The sequence below is a fragment of the Toxorhynchites rutilus genome, chromosome 2 (genome assembly GCF_029784135.1).
Source record: "Toxorhynchites rutilus septentrionalis strain SRP chromosome 2, ASM2978413v1, whole genome shotgun sequence".
Lineage (NCBI taxonomy): Eukaryota > Metazoa > Arthropoda > Insecta > Diptera > Culicidae > Toxorhynchites > Toxorhynchites rutilus.
The window spans coordinates 4,874,530-4,892,207 of NC_073745.1; the positions used below are offsets into that span (position 1 = coordinate 4,874,530).

Sequence of the window (17,678 nt, forward strand, 5' to 3'; positions counted from 1 at the left end):
ATAATAATGTCACTGTCGCATTTGATGTGATTTACAAGGTTAAGGGGAAACTATCACAATCGTTACCCAAGATATCTACTCAAAATTAGAAGCTCAAATGTAAAACTTCAATCGATCTAGGTCAATTCCCTATTTTGAAGCCATCGTTGGTGAACTGCGAAATCAAATCATAGCTATGGAATCAATTGTTTGTACACCTGAAATTAATTTTTAGTACATGTTTTGGCATCCTGATTTATTACTTTAAATGAGCTTAAAAATCACAGAAAATGTGCTGCTCTCCCATACTAGTACAGCATTTGTATAATATTAGGCCGTCAAAAAAGTCCTGCGGTATTTCCGCGAGGTGTCGTTGCAAGCGCGTATTTCTAGTTGTATTCATTGTATCGAGTCATACTATAGCTTGTTGGAAAGGTATTTTTGCGCGCTATAATATAGTCTTTGACAGTGTTTTGTTTGGTTAAGTCGTTCGTGAGTTATAGTGTCGCAAATATGGAGCAAAATAAAGAGAAAATCCGACATATTTTACAGTACTACTATGACAAAGGCAAAAATGCATCTCAAGCTGCCAATAAAATTTGTGCAGTTTATGTACCCGATACAGTTTCCATTTCCACCGCACAACGATGGTTTCAACGTTTTCGTTCTGGTGTAGAGGTCGTCGAAGATGCGCCACGCTCCGGAAGGCCTGTCGTCGAAAATTGCGACAAAATCGCTGAATTAGCCGAGAAAGACCGGCATAGTAGCAGCCGTAGCATCGGCCAAGAGCTGGGGATAAGTCATCAAACCGTTATTAAACATTTGAAGAAGCTTGGATTCACAAAGAAGCTCGATGTATGGGTGCCACACACGTTGACGCAAAAAAACATCTTTGACCGTATCGACGCATGTGAATCGCTGCTGAATCGCAACAAAATCGACCCGTTTCTGAAGCGGATGGTGACTGGCGATGAAAAGTGGGTCACTTACGACAACGTGAAGCGCAAACGGTCGTGGTCGAAGCCCGCTGAAGCGGCTCAGACGGTGGCCAAGCCTTCATTAACGGCCAGGAAGGTTCTGCTGTGTGTTTGGTGTGATTATCAAGGAATAATCTATTATGAGCTGCTTCCCTATGGCCAAACGCTCAATTCGGACCTGTACTGCCAACAACTGGACCGCTTGAAGGTAGCACTCATGAAGAAGAGGCCATCTTTGATAAACAGAGGCCGCATTGTCTTCCATCAGGACAACGCCAGGCCACACACTTCTTTGGTGACGCGCCAGAAGCTCCGGGAGCTCGGATGGGAGGTTCTTTTGCATCCGCCGTATAGTCCGGACCTTGCACCAAGTGACTACCACCTGTTTTTGTCCATGGCGAACGAGCTAGGTAGTCAGAAGTTAGCCACAAAAGAGGCCTGTGAAAATTGGCTATCCGAGTTTTTTGCCAATAAGGAAGCGAGCTTCTATAACAGGGGTATTATGAAGTGGGCATCTCGTTGGGAACAAGTCATCGAACAAAACGGCGCATATTTGACTTAAAACAGATGATTGTAACTAATTTCATGAACAAATTAAAATTCAAAAAAAATACCGCAGGACTTTTTTGACAGCCTAATAAATATATGCCGGAGCTACACTCTGTCCAACTTCTATAAGACCAGGTGGTAATCTTGCTGCTTTGTGCCATTATAAATAAGCAATGCTTCAACTTATATTCTAGTGTGTTGGTATTGGTGAATACCATACACTACATGATTTTCATATGTGTGTGTGCAAGCGCTGAGCATAAAACAAAGGTTTTGTATTTTTCTAGTGTCAAGTTTCTATAAGACCAGTTACATTTTTCCGTTGTTTTAGTTGTTTTGATCAATAAATCTGGAAAAAGCCGAAGGGAAAAGTGCTCACGAAGAGAAAAGAAAGACAAATCGGTGTATTTCACCGAGAAAATGTTGGTACCGTCATCCGGGGGCTAATTGATCACCGGGGTGAAATTGATCAAGCGTATGACTGAAAACAAACATAAATTTTCAGAGGTATTATGCAATTTAATTTTAATTTTTTTGAATCTGACATGTTCAATAATTATCTGAAGGTTCTTTTTGTTAATGGCTCTCAACGAATTACTCATTTTATTCTATTGTATATTTATCTATTGTAAAGAAACATATTTTCAACACATCAAAACAATATTTATAGACGCTAAACCTATTAATTCACTTCTAGCCGATACTTGATGAGTTGAATAAGTAATCAAATACTTATAATTACAATTCAAACAAGTGAGAAAAAACTATTTTACAAAAAAGCACCACGAATAACCAGAACCGAATCCCATCATGCGATATATCGAACGTCTTGGTTCATTAAAACTAGCTCATTTGTGTCCATTTCAAGGGTTTTTGGCCACCTGAGGATAACCCGAATGGTTTCCGGATGACCTGCAGATCAGTGCTTTAAACGAGTTATGGAAAGACATGACCACACCTTTAGGTAGATTGAATCAGGGTTTGTATCCTCAAACCCTTGAATTAGCATTTTAATGACTTCAGGTGAAGGAATAATTGATCTCCTATACATTTCTGTGCATATGACACTAGAAAATCCTGAAAAACATAGATTGATCAATTTTACCCCGCAGCTACATTTTGAAATTTTCCGCTAAAAATTTTCCAAATCAACGCCTCAATATATTTTTGAACAAAATTTTCCATAACGTTTTGTGGCCTTAGCACCAGTACTGATTTTAAAAATAGTTTGGAATAAATCTAACAAAAACACTCGGGAATATTCACATTTTTCAGAAAATTGTGATCAATTTGCCCCCGGTTTACGGAATCAGAGAAATTTCTTGTCGGACTGGACGATCTCATCAAGTTCAAGCTCAATTATTTGACGAATGCTCAAGGATACGGTAAAAAAAGAGAGCTCCACGTAAATCGAAGCTCTCTGACCGGGATAAGCGGAAAAAAGTTAGAACAGATTCGAATACCTCAAAATTCCTTATGCAAATAAAGCAATATTTCAATTTCAATGTTACTCGGGTGACAATTCGTCAAGTTTTGGTAAAAAATCCTCACATAAAGAGGGTTTAAAAGGTTAAAGCTCCTCATCTTATATCATCTCACATCGGAAGACGTCTGAGTTTTGCCAGAGCTCACATGAACCGACAGTGGGACATGTTATGTTGTGACAAAGAATTCTTCCGATATGGTACATTTGCTATATACCATAAAGAAAAATTCTTCAATGTATAGGTTATCTTCACTGACGAAAAAAAGTTCAATTAGGATGGTCTTGATGGTTTCAACGGGTACGTGACGTGACGTGATTTACGGAAGAAGGAACTGTATTTTTCAACCAGGAATTTTAGTGGAGCCTCGTGCATGGTTTGGGCGGGATTCTGTGCAACCGGAAGGCTCAAGACAGCTTTCATACCATTCAAGGATTACATACATGTTCTGGAATCCTCTTTACTACCGTTTTTGCGTAGATATCGTCACAAAAAAAATCACATTCCACCAAATAATACTACAATATCAGCGAGGAAACTAAGATAATGATTAACGACCAAAAATTTAATTTTTTGGACTGGTCGGCTCACTCTAGGTTTGAATCCTGTTGAAAATCTAAGGAGGATCCTTGTACGCAGAATCTACACTGAGGAGAAACGGTACACCACGATTGACGAGCTCAAGGTCGCAATTTCGGAAACATGGGAAAATATCGAGAAAATTCGTTCAGCAGCATTTGGTAAATAGTATTCCAACACGAATTTTCCAGGTTATTAGCCGAAATGGCAAGGTTGCCAATTATTGACATGTAAATCAGCCGATCGTTTTGAATATTCCATTGATAATTCTTATGAATTTTGAAGTGGTCTTATAGAAACTGGACAGATGAAATTATCATATTTAAGCACAATAAATAAGCAAACAACTCTTTTGATCGCAATTGAAGTTAAATATACTTTATTCTAAGTATTCAACAATGTATGAATGTATCTTGTTGAAATTCTAACTGCTTGTGTTGCAACGAAATAAAATCAGGGTGGTCTTATAGAAGTTGGACAGAGCGTATAAAAGAGCAATATGAGCGAGCGAAGCAAGAGACATTACAAGTATGCACGCATTAAAGTTTTTCGTATACTTTGCCACGTACATGGCCCAGACCGAAAAGGATATAAGTTCATGTTTTTGTTCTCCTTTTTACTCTTAGAAAACACTTTCCAATTTATTTTTTTAATGTGGTGTAATTATCACGCATTTATGGAACAACCAGCCACTGGTATTGTTGCATAAATGAGAATAGCTTAATCGTGTAAGACAGCCTTGCATTCCAACCGGTCTTGGTTCAATCCCCGCTTGATATCGTTTGGATTTTTTTGGGTACAAGCCCAAGCTGACGTTCAGTCTGAACGAAAGAAAAGTCTGCTTCCATACACACAAACATTGAAAAACTTTTAAAAAGAGTTCTCTTATTTGCTCATTTCACTCTTCAGCACACGAAAAAGCATTTTTTGTGCCGAAAAAGATATGTTTTCTGCCAAAGCTTGTTTGGGTGTAGTTCATCCAGCTTGAACTGGACGAAATTACCGTCATAAAACGTGGCCGACTACGATTTATACGATTGAGCCCTTTTATGGAAAATCAGCAACTAGATACAGGTACACATAGGTACACAGATTTTTTTTTAAACAAACCTCAAAGCAATGAGAAATTATGCAGGTATCTCGAATGCTGTTATGAATCAATAAAAGATCATCTTTGTTATTTTACACGAATTAGCAAAATGGGTCTCTATTCAACTGTTCTGTTCTGTTCTTATTTTGAAGGTCGTATTCCGAAGGTCGTTCGTCCCTATTTCTATTCAACGCACTCGACTACTGTTCATGACTATTTTTTATCCTGCTCGCTGACTGAAAAAGTCAGCATTAGAAGAAAATTCTCATCGGGCTGGTCTCTCAAAAATATCAAATCGAATCGTATGAACATACTCGTCAAAGAACTTCAAAGAAAAGGCTTTCCGCATATCGAGAGACCGTGACCGTGTCATTTCCAGAAGATTGCAATCTAGCGTAAGAAAGTCTCATACACTGCGTTTAACTGATCAAAACCCTATCAAGAGCTTACGAGGAGTGATCTCACGAATAGTAGACGCAGCTTACAAGCAGTATGAATGAGTTGAAGAGCTTAAACGAGCAGTATCCTCTGCGTAGAACGAGATACACACTACAATATGGCGCAACTTGGTCAAAACCACCCCGAATGGGTTATTTGATCTGATTGAGCACTAAAGATGACCTATGATTTAGAAACTTTTTGAAATTCATGTGAAATTGACGTTAATTTAGTAAAGGAGTGAGAGTTTTTCCATCTGGTTCTATAGTTATGAAACAGTAGAATTTTAATTTTTTGAATGTTTCACGCCTGAACACAAAAATGAAGTTCAATTGACCAGTCTTTTAAATGAAAATAGTTATTATATCCTACACTATATACTTCAATTCAACCGACTTCTTACATATCTCTGGAAACTCAGAGAAAATGAGTGGTTCTATAGTTGTGAAACGCAGTGTAGTAAAATTTCATTTTGTGCTTCACTAGAATTCATTCTTCCTCACCGAGTAAATCACTGCAACTGGAATTAAAATTGGCTAGATACGCTGAGGAATTCTCGTTACACAGTATTTTCACCACCTGAACCTAACCCTGCCTAAATCCCTGATGATCTGTAACGCACGTAACGATTGTGGGAGACGAACCCGGAATCGCGAGACGTTTCAAGGCGGACGCTAAGGGGGGTGACGACAGCCACCCGATTGAAAAGATTCTGATGCGTTAACAATGAATCACGGCGGTGTCGTCAGGAGGCGCTATACGACGCGAAAAAAAGTCTGTCTTGCTTCCCATGAAACATAATCCGTTCAAAATTGGCTTCTCTCAGTGCATTGGACAATACGAAAAACACAAACAATCACGCGTCCTCTAAACCTGAACAATATTTATTTTCCATAGATCACGACCTTCTGCCCTAAAACGCCGACGGGTCTCCTCTTTTTTTTTTTTTTTTAAATAAAAAAGGCTTTTGTTTAATATTAACTCTCTCGTTTATTCAAACTTAACGATAACAGAAACAATAACACAACCCCAACAGCTACAGTATCGAAACAAAAGAAGATGGGACGTTGGATAAACATCCGAGTGATATAATTTTGATTACCTTCTGGCCCTCTTCGATTATTCACCTAACGAACGAAATTTATTCGGCTCTATCTTTTTTTTTACCGAGTTCCTGTTTCAAGTTTCCCTGGGTAACCGGCGAACACTAGCTCTAGCGCAAGGAGTAAGGGAGGGCAAGAGTGATGAGTCAAGGGAAGCACGCGATCGCAACACGTGTGTGTGGGCTACACGAAAAAGCGTAGCATAATATCACATGTTCCTCGACATCCCATCCGTTTCTATCTAATCTATGTGTGTGTATGTGTGAATATATGAAAGTATATTCAATATCGTCCTGCCGCTCGTCCTACATGATTCACATTCACCCTCCGAGGGGGTGGGGGGGGGTGGTATGGGTGATAATTTTTTCTGTGTGTTTTGTTGTGTAGATCCGAAAACGCACACAACGGAGGTGCGGTGATAGGAAGAGAGCAGTGGAGGGGGGTGGTAGTTGGGTGTTGGCTCATACGGGTTGGGTTACTGGCAACTATTTGCGTAGCTGAGTGGGAAAGTGATGGTGGGTGCTTTCAAAAGTTAGAAGAAAACATAAAGGTTGGTTGGTTGGGCTATTGGAACACATTACATGCAAAAATACATCCTAGCTTCCAATCGCAAAGATAGCTTCATCGTAATCATCGTCGGGCTTGATGGTCACACAGGTGGTCACTCTCAACATTTGCTTTCATTTTCTGTATTGATTAAAACGGAGGGGGGATGGGCCGGTTCACTCGAAACTGGTTTTGGCTCAAAGGTTGGTCTATTTTTACTAACGTTCCTCCTAAAACTAGTGTTCTCGTCGAGAAAACTAAAGAACGAGGTGTTCAGTTACAACCAAAGGTAAAATAAACAATGGAAAGATATATATGTATAAAAAACGAAAAAGCATACAGGAAGGAAAATGAAAACTATCCGTTTGTCATTTTGAAAACACATTTTCATTCAATCGGTTAGGTGTCAGAATAAAATTATCGATGAGAAACAAACATCATTCGAAGGCAACAACAGAAATTATTAAAAAATGCTTCACGAGCATGGCAAAACAGGGTATTGGGGGAGCCGTTCTTGTTAGTACACTTTGGGTCACTTACGACTAAATGGTTAAAACAAATCAAACTGTATTGGTTTTATGTTTATCTAGTAGTAGTGAAGTACTCTACTTGATCCTTTTATTAAACGTCGTTAATCACTTAGTGGCGAAAAGGTAAAATATTACAAATAAATAAAAAATAACAACAGTTATATCCTCTGTGCTCCTCTTACTTATCTTCTCGGTTTTATCTCTAAATGTAAACTTCTTTAATTGTAGGTAATAGCTAACATCTTTTATCAATTAACTTTTATCATCTAATACGCAAATATGCCTTAACACGAATTAAGTTGGTCAACGTTTTTTGTTTTGTTTTAACTTGTATTTAGTTCACTTTTATGGCGCGCGATTCAGAATTAGATCGCGTCGTGTATTGGTTCGTGTCTTTGATTCTCTCAAATCTATGTGTTGGGGCTTTGGGAGGGGTAGGGGATAACATTCCCCACTGCTGGACGCGGCCATTTCTACAAAACAAAAGAGCTGATTTTACGCCCGCTCAAAATACTCGAGAAGGTGCTCTTGGTTCGCTGTTAGTATGACGATTTGTTCTATTACATGTTGTCCTCCTAAGCTCCTGAATATGTGTATGAGACGTAAGCAAAGGTTATGTCGCTTGGAAAAGCTAAACGAAACGCGACTAAACACGGGTTAATGGTTCGAATTTTTTTTTGCGATGAACTGGGATATAGAGGTCGTCTTTCGATGGGTGGATGTACAACAAAACAGGGGTAGAGTTTTCAGAAAAAAAATGCTGAAATACTCACTTTGACGGCGGCTTGCGGTTTGGAATTTCGAAAATGCAAATATAAAGCTCACACATTCACCGACTGAATAACAAACATGAATGCAATCGGGTTGCTGCGATTGATGAGCTTTCGATTTCAAACCCGTTTGTCAAGGTTTCAATTCTGTTTCATCAGGAGAAAACAAAAACTTCCTCTTTGGAAATGGGTGTTTCTTCTTCTGTTTTGTTTTAGGGGTTTTTAAGGTTTCTAGTCTAGAAATTTGAAAAAAAAATCGATTTTTTTTTCTTCATATTTATGAAGTTCAGACATGAAAGCATATACATTAGAAACGGCTTTTCGAGATTATTCACCGAGTTTAGCCATATCAGTGATGCGGTGTCTAATCTAGTATGTCCTTGACAACAAAGTTTGTGAACGAAGAGAAAGTGAACCACGATGTCGAAATGGAAAACAACACCAGCATGAAGGCCGTAGCAAAGGGTACTGTCGTGTTGAATAGCGACGATTGGTACATTCCGACCTCTGCGTTCCAGTAGAGGTTCAATCGCTGGATGGAAGCCGTTATTTTATGACATGTTTGAACGACGCGATTTGTTTTTTGAAGCACAAAAACCAAGAAGGTGGGGCGTTCGAATCGTTCAAGGCCAGGATATTCTTCTCCAGTTTGGTAGAATGGCGTCGAATCAAGTGGAAGTAAGCAGCAAAATCCAACACTGTCGGTACGCGATCTCGCCAAAAAGTACCGTGTATAGTGTGTGCAAATCGTTTGACCAGCGCTTAATTGTGGATCGAAAGGTTTGAAGCGGAACAAATCGAAAAGTATGCTCCCGACAGATGGACCGAAAGGTACAAAAAATGAAGCAGAGGCATGGATTGAAGGCGCACAAAGTAAAAAAGGTACCCAATCGTGATGATAAGCAAAATTTCACTGCAAAAAGCCGTGCTAAGGTGCTCTACACCCAGTTTTTACAAAAATGATGACATTCTTGCTGCTGTAAAAAAGCGCTATCTGTCGCAGACTTTGAATTTATTAAATTCTCGGCATAGTACGATAAAATTCACGGTCGAAAAGGAGTCGGATGGAAAACTCCCTTTCTTGGATCTAATGATCACAAGAAAAGAGGACAACACTCTGAAATTTGGCGTTTACCAAAAGCCGACCTCCACGGATCGGTACATAACATCCGACTCCAACCATTTTGGACCACAGAAGCAAGCCGCCTTCCATTCAATGTCCCACCGCCTATTTAACGTTCCAATGGAAAAAGCCAAATTCGAAGCAGAAAGGAACAAAATCCACGAGGCTGCCTTTCTGAACGGTTATAACGAAGGGTTCATAAATAAGATCCTCCGGAAACATGAGAGAAAGAAACACCGCTAAAACGCAACCACGCTTCAGTCACAAAAAGAGGACATACAAAGAATTAGTCTCCCGCTTTTCCCGAAAGTGACGAATGCCATTCGAGGGATACAGAATAAACACGGCTTTCAGAGCGTCCATAGGCTGAACGATCTCCTGTGTTCCCCCAAGGACAAGATCCCGTCGGATGAAAAGTCCGCTATCTACGAGATACCGTGCATATCTTGCCCGGCTGTGTATATTGGCCAAACCCGTCGGAAGCTGAAAGTGCGATTGAGAGAGCACAGAAACGCCGTGGAAAATAAGCGACCTAACGAATCGAGTGTGGCAGCTCACTCTACGGGACTGAATCATCAAATTGCCTGGGACAACGCGAAACTCAAGAAGTGTGTCAGAAAGGCTTCCCATCTTAATGCATGGGAATCCATGTTCATTCACACTGCTGAGTCGCCACTAATGAATGAATTTGAAGCTCCGATTACATCATCTTTATTCAAGTTGACGAAACAGAACATCCAATAACCTGACTTCTCTTCGATGCGTACTACACCAGTACATAGCTGTTTTTCTTTTTGTTGGAATTCAGTCGGACATCGTCCTGAAGATGGCCAGCATCGAGCCCGAAACCGGTCGACTAAAAAGGTAAATTTAACATCCTTTTTACGTTTGTAAGAACAATAAGTGTTGTGTCCTGCCGCGCCCCGCGTATAGTGTTGTGCACCATAATGGACGATGAAACTTATGTTCTCGAAGACTTCAAACAGCTTCCGGGTCTCGCTTTTTATGCTGCAATGCGAAGGAATTCCGTAGCCGAGTGTATCCGGAGCAAGAAGCAGTCTAAATTCCCCAAAAATTGCTTGGTTTGGCAGGCCATATGCAGTTGGGGCCGAAAATCCAAATCTTTCGTCTCTACCGGCACTATCAACAAAGATGTCTCCGAGAATGAATGTCTCCAGAAGCGTTCTTCCTGGTATACAGCCTTCAGAATGCAACGCAGTGCTGATGTGCAACAAGTTTTCCTCACTCAATTGAACTTTCACTCGTTGTCTATACAGTCAACCCTCCTATAACGCGGTACTCTTATAGCGCGGTTCCCGTTCAAGAACGTCCCATCAGTTCTTTCCGTGCACCCAATGCATGATTTTAACTTGATATGTTTATATAAACATTCAAGTTTATCTCTTTGCCGTTTGCGACATCGGTTTCAGGCTAGAGGCTGCAATATGTGCTGCAAAATTAGCTGTCATTGCCAATCCTATCAAGCTACTCGGTGAGCTCAAGGCAGATCTATGGAAAAAGATGGTTTATTTTTTTTATCATTTCCTTTTATGATCTCTTCGGTTCAATAAAAATTTTTTTTTCATTTTTTTCAAATTCGCGGTACGAATGAGGCATTTTGTACTCATTCCGTTTTATTATAGCGCGGTACGCACTCTCCGCGTTATAGAAGGGTTGACTGTACATGCGCTCTGGCGAATAAACACGCACCGAAACATAAATAATATGTTTCCTACACTGCTTGCTTCAAGGTTTACACCATGTTCGCGTACCGTTGTTATATTCCTTCTTTCTAAACCGCGCTTGAATCTGGTTTGTCTGCTTTGCTTTCTCTGTTAATTTGTTCTTCTTCACACAAGCGCATACGGTTGGTATGGATCCAGCGCTGTTGTTTTTATGCTTGGCTTAGAACGACCGATGACAAAATGGGGCACCATTTTGCGATGTGAGCCTCATCGCAAGGGTAAACTTCAAAGTTCACCAATTACTCATGCAGACCAAATAAGTAATGCTAATTTGTTTGATAATTTGACGATATACATATAAATAAAATAGAATTGTTTCATGGATTACACTTCTAGCAAATTTGTTTTATTCCAAAATTGAGGTGTCCAGATTTTGTCTGGACACCTAAAAAAAAATGAATAATGGAATAATGGATAGTATAAATATTCATTGTTTTATTTGTTCATAGCTCGAAAAAAAACTTCGAAACTCGTGCCTCTACACTAGAATATCTCCTTAAGAGGCTTCAAACTTTGTAGTGCAGTTCATTCGCATCTAAAAAAATTATGCCAGAGTAAAAAAAAAATAAGAAAAAATCGATAAAAACAAAACGCGTTGACGTTCAATTCTGTTTATCCATTTATTCATCAACGCAATTTGAACAGTGGATCATATAAAAGGTCATATTCTATCTCGAATTGAGATTTGAGCTACAACAATAGTGTTTAATGAGCTTACATCGATTTGATAACAACAAAATTCAGAGATTCATTGGATCTTGAAACAATTCTTTATCTTAATCATTCAAAAATTAGTCTGATAATTCCGCAACCTAAGTTTTGAAACGCTCATTCCAAGCCACATTCGCGTCCGGATAAATATTTTCAAGCTTCTTTTTAATCTCTCACAAATCCACCCTTCGTTTCCTCTATTTCCAAGCTCATCTGTTGGTTTCCCGAATTATCAATAAGTTGTTTATTCGCGTGCCGAAATTTCCCGCATCCAAATTGAATATAATGAACTCGCATCCATCGCATCTCCAAGGCGGACTCCCTCCTCTCCCTCTCTCTCATGTGTTTGTGTATGTGTCTTTTATGTTTGCGTGTAGGAGCGCGCTATGTGTTTGAGTGTCTTTTTGTGTGTGTTGTGTTTCTCATCCTACACAGCCTAGCCTAGTTTTTCAAGCTGATGTCTTCCGCTCCTAAAATACGGGTGAGAAACAATCGACAAAAAAACAACAGGAAAGAAAGAAAAACAAATTAAAGACTTACTATCTCAACTAATTCAAGGAAAAAAAAAAGACTAACACAAGTGGTTAAACGTAGGAATTAAACAACTATAAGTTAATCGCTCGCTTAGGCTTCAACAAAATGGGTTCTTGCTTGCTTACACAATTGTTAAAATCAGCATCGTCATATCAACACACGCACACACAATCAAAAAACAAATGGTAAGAGTACAGTAGTAGTAGTAGTGGTGGTGGTAATTGTAATAGTAGTAGTAGTATTAATTAATTGTAGAAGGGGTGGCGGTTAACATAACTAAACAGAGAAACGAAATACGGTGTGAAATAATCAAAGACTACGCTTCTGTTCTGTTGGTTTACTAATCATCTTGGTTGGCTGAGGGTTGACGGGACGGGAAAATTAAAACTGCACAGCGACGAACATATACGGAATGAAAACGTAAACGTAAATGTACGCAGAGATATCGAAAAATGTGTAACGAAGATGTAATGAAACACAATGAAAAAAAAGTAAACACAAAGAAACAGATGTCAGAAAAAAAATCAACCGAATAATGCACGAGTCTCAAAATTCAACGAAGTTACGTAAAAGAACAAAGAAATGCTTAATCAATCAATCAAAGTAATATGTACTTGCTAGAGTATATGCTTGCTTTTGCAATTCAATTGTTTGCGATTTTGTCAGAAAAAACGTTATAAAAAAAATTTCCGTTTAGTTTGAAGTTCCTATATTGTTTTTTTTTTTTTTGTTCAATCGAATACGAATTTCCAAATATATAGAATACATATGCGTGTGTGGTAATATATAAATCAAATTTATATACTGTATTCTACTTTATTGTTTATACCTATAATATGCTGATTATTATGAAGTCTTTGATCTTCATCAATATACTTAAGATCGCCAACATTAGTACCTATTAGCCGGCCGGTTGGGATGTTGGAACCTGGTGGATATAAGAGATTTGAGAGACCTTGACTAGTCATTGTACCACTCGTGCTCATGCCTCCGGGATGACTGCGTGAACTTCTAAGACTATGCAAGCTATGAATGGAACGACGTTCTTCTAAATCTTCTAATGTGGATCGAAATGCACGTACAACACGAAGCTGGGTCTGCAGCCTGGTAAGGCCACGGATCCATAATATCTGACCTGCACGGGGTTTTTTGTCATTATCCATCGAGTCGTAGCGCTCCTCGCCGAGTCGCATCGCTTCGGCATACTCGGCGTCGCCACGGCCCCAGGCCATCTTCTTGGGCATCTTGCGGGTGGGGATGGACGTGACCACCTGGCCCCAGATTAGCGTACCCAGGCCAAAGAACACGCTCCACAACCACTGTTCGACGTTGAGCGCCTTGGTTGAGAACGCCACCTTACCGAACTGGATGATGAAGATTTGCGACACCAGCGTGACGATCCAGATGCTGTAGAAGATTGGATTCGTGAACAGACCTTCGAAAATGTTCCGTTGGCCGTGAATTTTGCGAGCGTTCAGCTCATTAAACAGTGTCATAAATACAAATACGTTGAATATGATGGTGAAATGCTGTGTCGAATCGGAATTCAGCGGTTGACCCCGGCCCGACTCAATGTCGAGGAATCTGTCGCCCACAAACAGAAAGCCGAACACGATCAGCAGCTGGTAGACGGCCTGGCCCAGGATATTCTTCATCATTGTGCGTGAAATCAGTGGTTTCGTTCGACCGTACGGCTTACGCAACAACAGATCCGCCGTTGGCATTTCGGTGGCCAGCGCAAGCGAAGCCAACGTGTCCATGATCAAATTCATCCACAACATTTGTACGGCCTTGAGAGGGGAATCCTGAACGGCGCAAGCACCGATGAAAGCAACAATCACAGCCACCACATTCACCGTCAGCTGGAACTGCAAAAACTTGGCAATCGAATCGTACACATTGCGGCCCCACATAACGGCTTTCACGATACTGCTGAAATTGTCATCGGTTAGAATAATATCGGAAGCTTCCTTCGCCACATCGGTGCCGGCAATTCCCATAGCGAATCCAACGTCAGCCTTCTTCAGCGCAGGTCCGTCGTTTGTTCCATCGCCCGTTACGGCCACCACCTCCCGATTGTCGGTTACCTTACTGTCAATAATACCTTTCACCAGGTTGTACTTATCCGTAGGCGACGATCTGGCCAACACTCGCAGCTTCGGCCATACCTTATCCAGCAGGTGCTGCTGGATGTCCCCGTTGCTGTCACGAATGCGTCGGTTGAACTCCTTACCCTCGAGAACCAGGAAGTCATCTTGGGGTCGAATGATGCCACACTTGGTGGCGATCGACCGCGCCGTGTTGATGTTGTCTCCGGTAACCATTCGCACCGTAATTCCCGCCCGTTGACACTTTCGGATGGCGTCCGGTACCTCCGGCCGGACAGGATCTTCGATACCAACGACACACAAGCACGTCAGATTGCACACAATGTTTTCCTCGTCGTCCCAGTTCGGTTCCCCCTCGCAGTGCACCTGATTGATCTCCGCCTTGCCAGGAACAAAGTCTCGGAACGCAATACAAATCGTTCGCAGGCCGTCGCACGCCATCGGTTCGATCACTTGATGCAGCAATCGCTCTTGCATGTCCCGGGTAAACTTCTCCAGCACACCATCCTGACCGTAGATGAACGAACACTTCTTCAGAACAATCTCCGAGGCACCCTTGCTGTACACGCGATAGCCACCGGCCGGACGTGGGATAACGGTACTCATGCTCTTTCGGACCGAGTTAAAGGTGTACACCCGTGTGAACGAATCCTCCGGATGAACATCCCGGATCGCTTGGTAGCTCTTTCCCAAGCCCTGCACGAAGCCAAGCAGCGCACACTCCGTTTTGTTGCCAACCTGCTGCAGTGGATCGCCCGGATTGACGCCCGGCATCAAACATGTCGTATAGGCCGAATTGAGCGAAATTCCTTCGACGACGGCTTCGCCCACTATGTGCGGTATGTCGGAGTATTTCGGCGTAACTTTGCACAGTTTCTCACAGATGTACGACTGAACCACGGTCATTCGGTTGGTTGTCAGCGTTCCGGTCTTGTCCGAACAGATGGCAGTGGCATTTCCCATCGTTTCGCAAGCATCCAAATGTCGCACAAGATTATTGTCCTTCATCATTTTCTTCACCGAGTAGGCAAGCGACAGAGTGACCGCCAACGGGAGACCTTCGGGCACGGCCACAACCAACACGGTAACACCGATGATGAAATGCTTCACCAGGTTGTTGGCATACGAGTTGCGCCATGGTTTCTGTTCGATGACAAAGGTTTGGATGCAGAACTGGATGATCAGGATGATGACGGTCAGCACCGCAATGGTGGAACCAGCGTAACCAATCTGGATGGCTAGTTTGGTGAGTTTAGCCTGGAGGACGGATTTTTCCTTTCCGTGGCTACCGCCACCGCCTCCGCCGCCTCCCTTCGCGTCCGCATCATCCGAAGTGATCGAATCAACCGTTGCTTGAGACTTCAGTCCCGGATGGTGGCTGTTGTTGGTAATCTCGTCCCCGTCTTTCAGTTTCTTCGCCTTTTTGGCGTCCTTTTTCTTCTGCTTGGCAGCCGCTTCATGCTCATCTACGGCAGCTCCCAGCAGCGTGAAAATGATACCAGCTTGCGAGTTGACACCGACCGCCGTTACCACCATTTTGCCGCTACCTTCCATCACGTGAGTTCCGGAGAGAACCATCGGATCCGTAGACTCATTCTTCTTCACATGATCCGACTCGCCCGTCAGCGAGGATTCGTCAATCTTCAGATCATTGCTCTGGATGAGTATACCGTCGGCCGGCAGCAGATCACCGTACTTGATCTGACAGATGTCTCCCACCACAATCTCACCGATGTTTATCTGAACCGCATCGCCGCCTCGTATGACAGAAAACTTGTGCTCGCCCTCGATCCGTGACTGCAGCCCTCGGAACTGTTTCTCCTTCGAGTAATCGTTGAAGGCCGTCACAACCACGACCACAAACACCGAAACCAGGATGGCGAGACCTTCGATCCATGCGTAGTGCTCCTCTTCCTCCTCGAGGGGTTCCTCTTCGTCCGCCGGCTGGTAGAACGATAACAGTAACGATATGATGGCAGCAATTTCCAGAATGATTAGCGTCACGTCCTGAAGCGCTTCCCACACCAGCGTGAGGAACGACTTCGGTGGTTTGGGGGGAATCGTATTCGAACCGAAGGTCTCTCGCCGATGCTCGATGTCCGCTTTCGAGCCGCTCAGACCATCGTTCGCGGAGGTGTACAGCTTCCGGCAGATCTCGTGCACCCCGCCGTACTCGTTCACCATCGCCACCCCTTCCCGGCCCCGGTGCTCCATGATCTCGCGCAGATTCTTCAGCGTGATCTGATACTGCGCCGGTCGCCCGTCTATCGTCGCCATTTTTGCTAAGTTATTTTATTTGCTAGACTCGATTTAACCTAATGAATAATCTGTTTTTTTTTTCTCTGTTCAAGAACTCCGTGTTTCCTTTTCTTAAAGCGTGAGGGGGCGCGCGTTAGTAAATCTTGTTTACGAATTCCTTAACAAACTAATCGTCTTCTCTCTCGCACACTATTTTAGCGTTATGCAGTAGTAGTGGTAGTAGTAATAGTAGTTGTGATAATATTTCAGTGAGTGTCAAATGTAGTTTTCTGTTGTGGGGCTTTTGGTAATATTCTCCTTCCGCCTTTTCGCCTCGCTCTCTTCTCCTCGGTTAATCCTAGGGTTTCGCTGCTATCGCGCGTATCGAAGGTGGCCCGTGTTTCGCGCCTCGCACGAGCACACGCTCCCAGACACACACACAAACACGCGCGCGCACAAACACCAGCGGAGGCTACTGCAGTTGTCCTTCCTGCCGCCGCTGTTGCTGCTGCTGCTGTTGCTTCGTCGAACAACAACTCACAACAACAAATGGTCACTTCTAACTAGCTGCCATTGTTCTCGGTTTTCTCGGTCGTATTTTTCGTTAGCAAATCATTAACACCACCACCACCACACCACAGGATGAAGCACCACCGTCTCTGCGCGGACACTATAACAGCATTTCACTCTCCGTTCCTGTGTTGTCCCAACGGGTTTTGTTGCTCTTTTGGGGGATGATCGATTTGCCGAATCGTCTTTTCTATTGGAGAAACGCAGCTTTTTCCGTCGCCGCCACCGCTCGCACCGGAACCGCCCGATGACCCCGGTTATTGTTTCGATTTGTCGGACAACTCTCGGATGTTGCTCTCGTGGTGCTCTTCCACATGTAAAACACGGATCGGTCGATTAATTTTGGTTTCTGGAAATGAGACGGAGAGGAAGAAAAATTGTTAGATCGCTTGAATATAAACAGTCGTATATAAAACGGGATTGAGTCACAATCGTCGATCAAAGCAAACATCGTGTACATCTAAAATCATAGGGGGTAAGACCGGCAACCCTTGAATTCTACAATAAACCTTCAATTAACTATGTTTTTGAACACGGTACATGTTAGTGATTATTATTTTAGACGTTTTAAATCACATCGAACCCACCGTGATCCGTCAAACGT

The 17,678-nt window shown here is 42.3% G+C and overlaps 1 protein-coding gene across 29 annotated transcripts in view; it reads right to left on the bottom strand.

Annotated features, from left to right (window-relative positions):
* LOC129766172 (plasma membrane calcium-transporting ATPase 1) overlaps positions 1–17,678 on the bottom strand; it is a 208,624-nt gene that overhangs the window by 18,721 nt on the left and 172,225 nt on the right. For 20 of the 29 annotated variants that reach the window (XM_055766648.1, XM_055766656.1, XM_055766651.1 and 17 more), the window contains one exon: positions 12,988–17,423. In XM_055766648.1, coding sequence (XP_055622623.1) covers positions 12,988–16,543 — 3,556 coding nt within the window. In that variant the 5' untranslated portion in view covers positions 16,544–17,423. Of the gene's footprint in view, positions 1–7,319; positions 17,424–17,678 lie in introns of those variants that run through there. The other 9 variants (XM_055766670.1, XM_055766672.1, XM_055766667.1 and 6 more) reach the window with 8 other exon arrangements.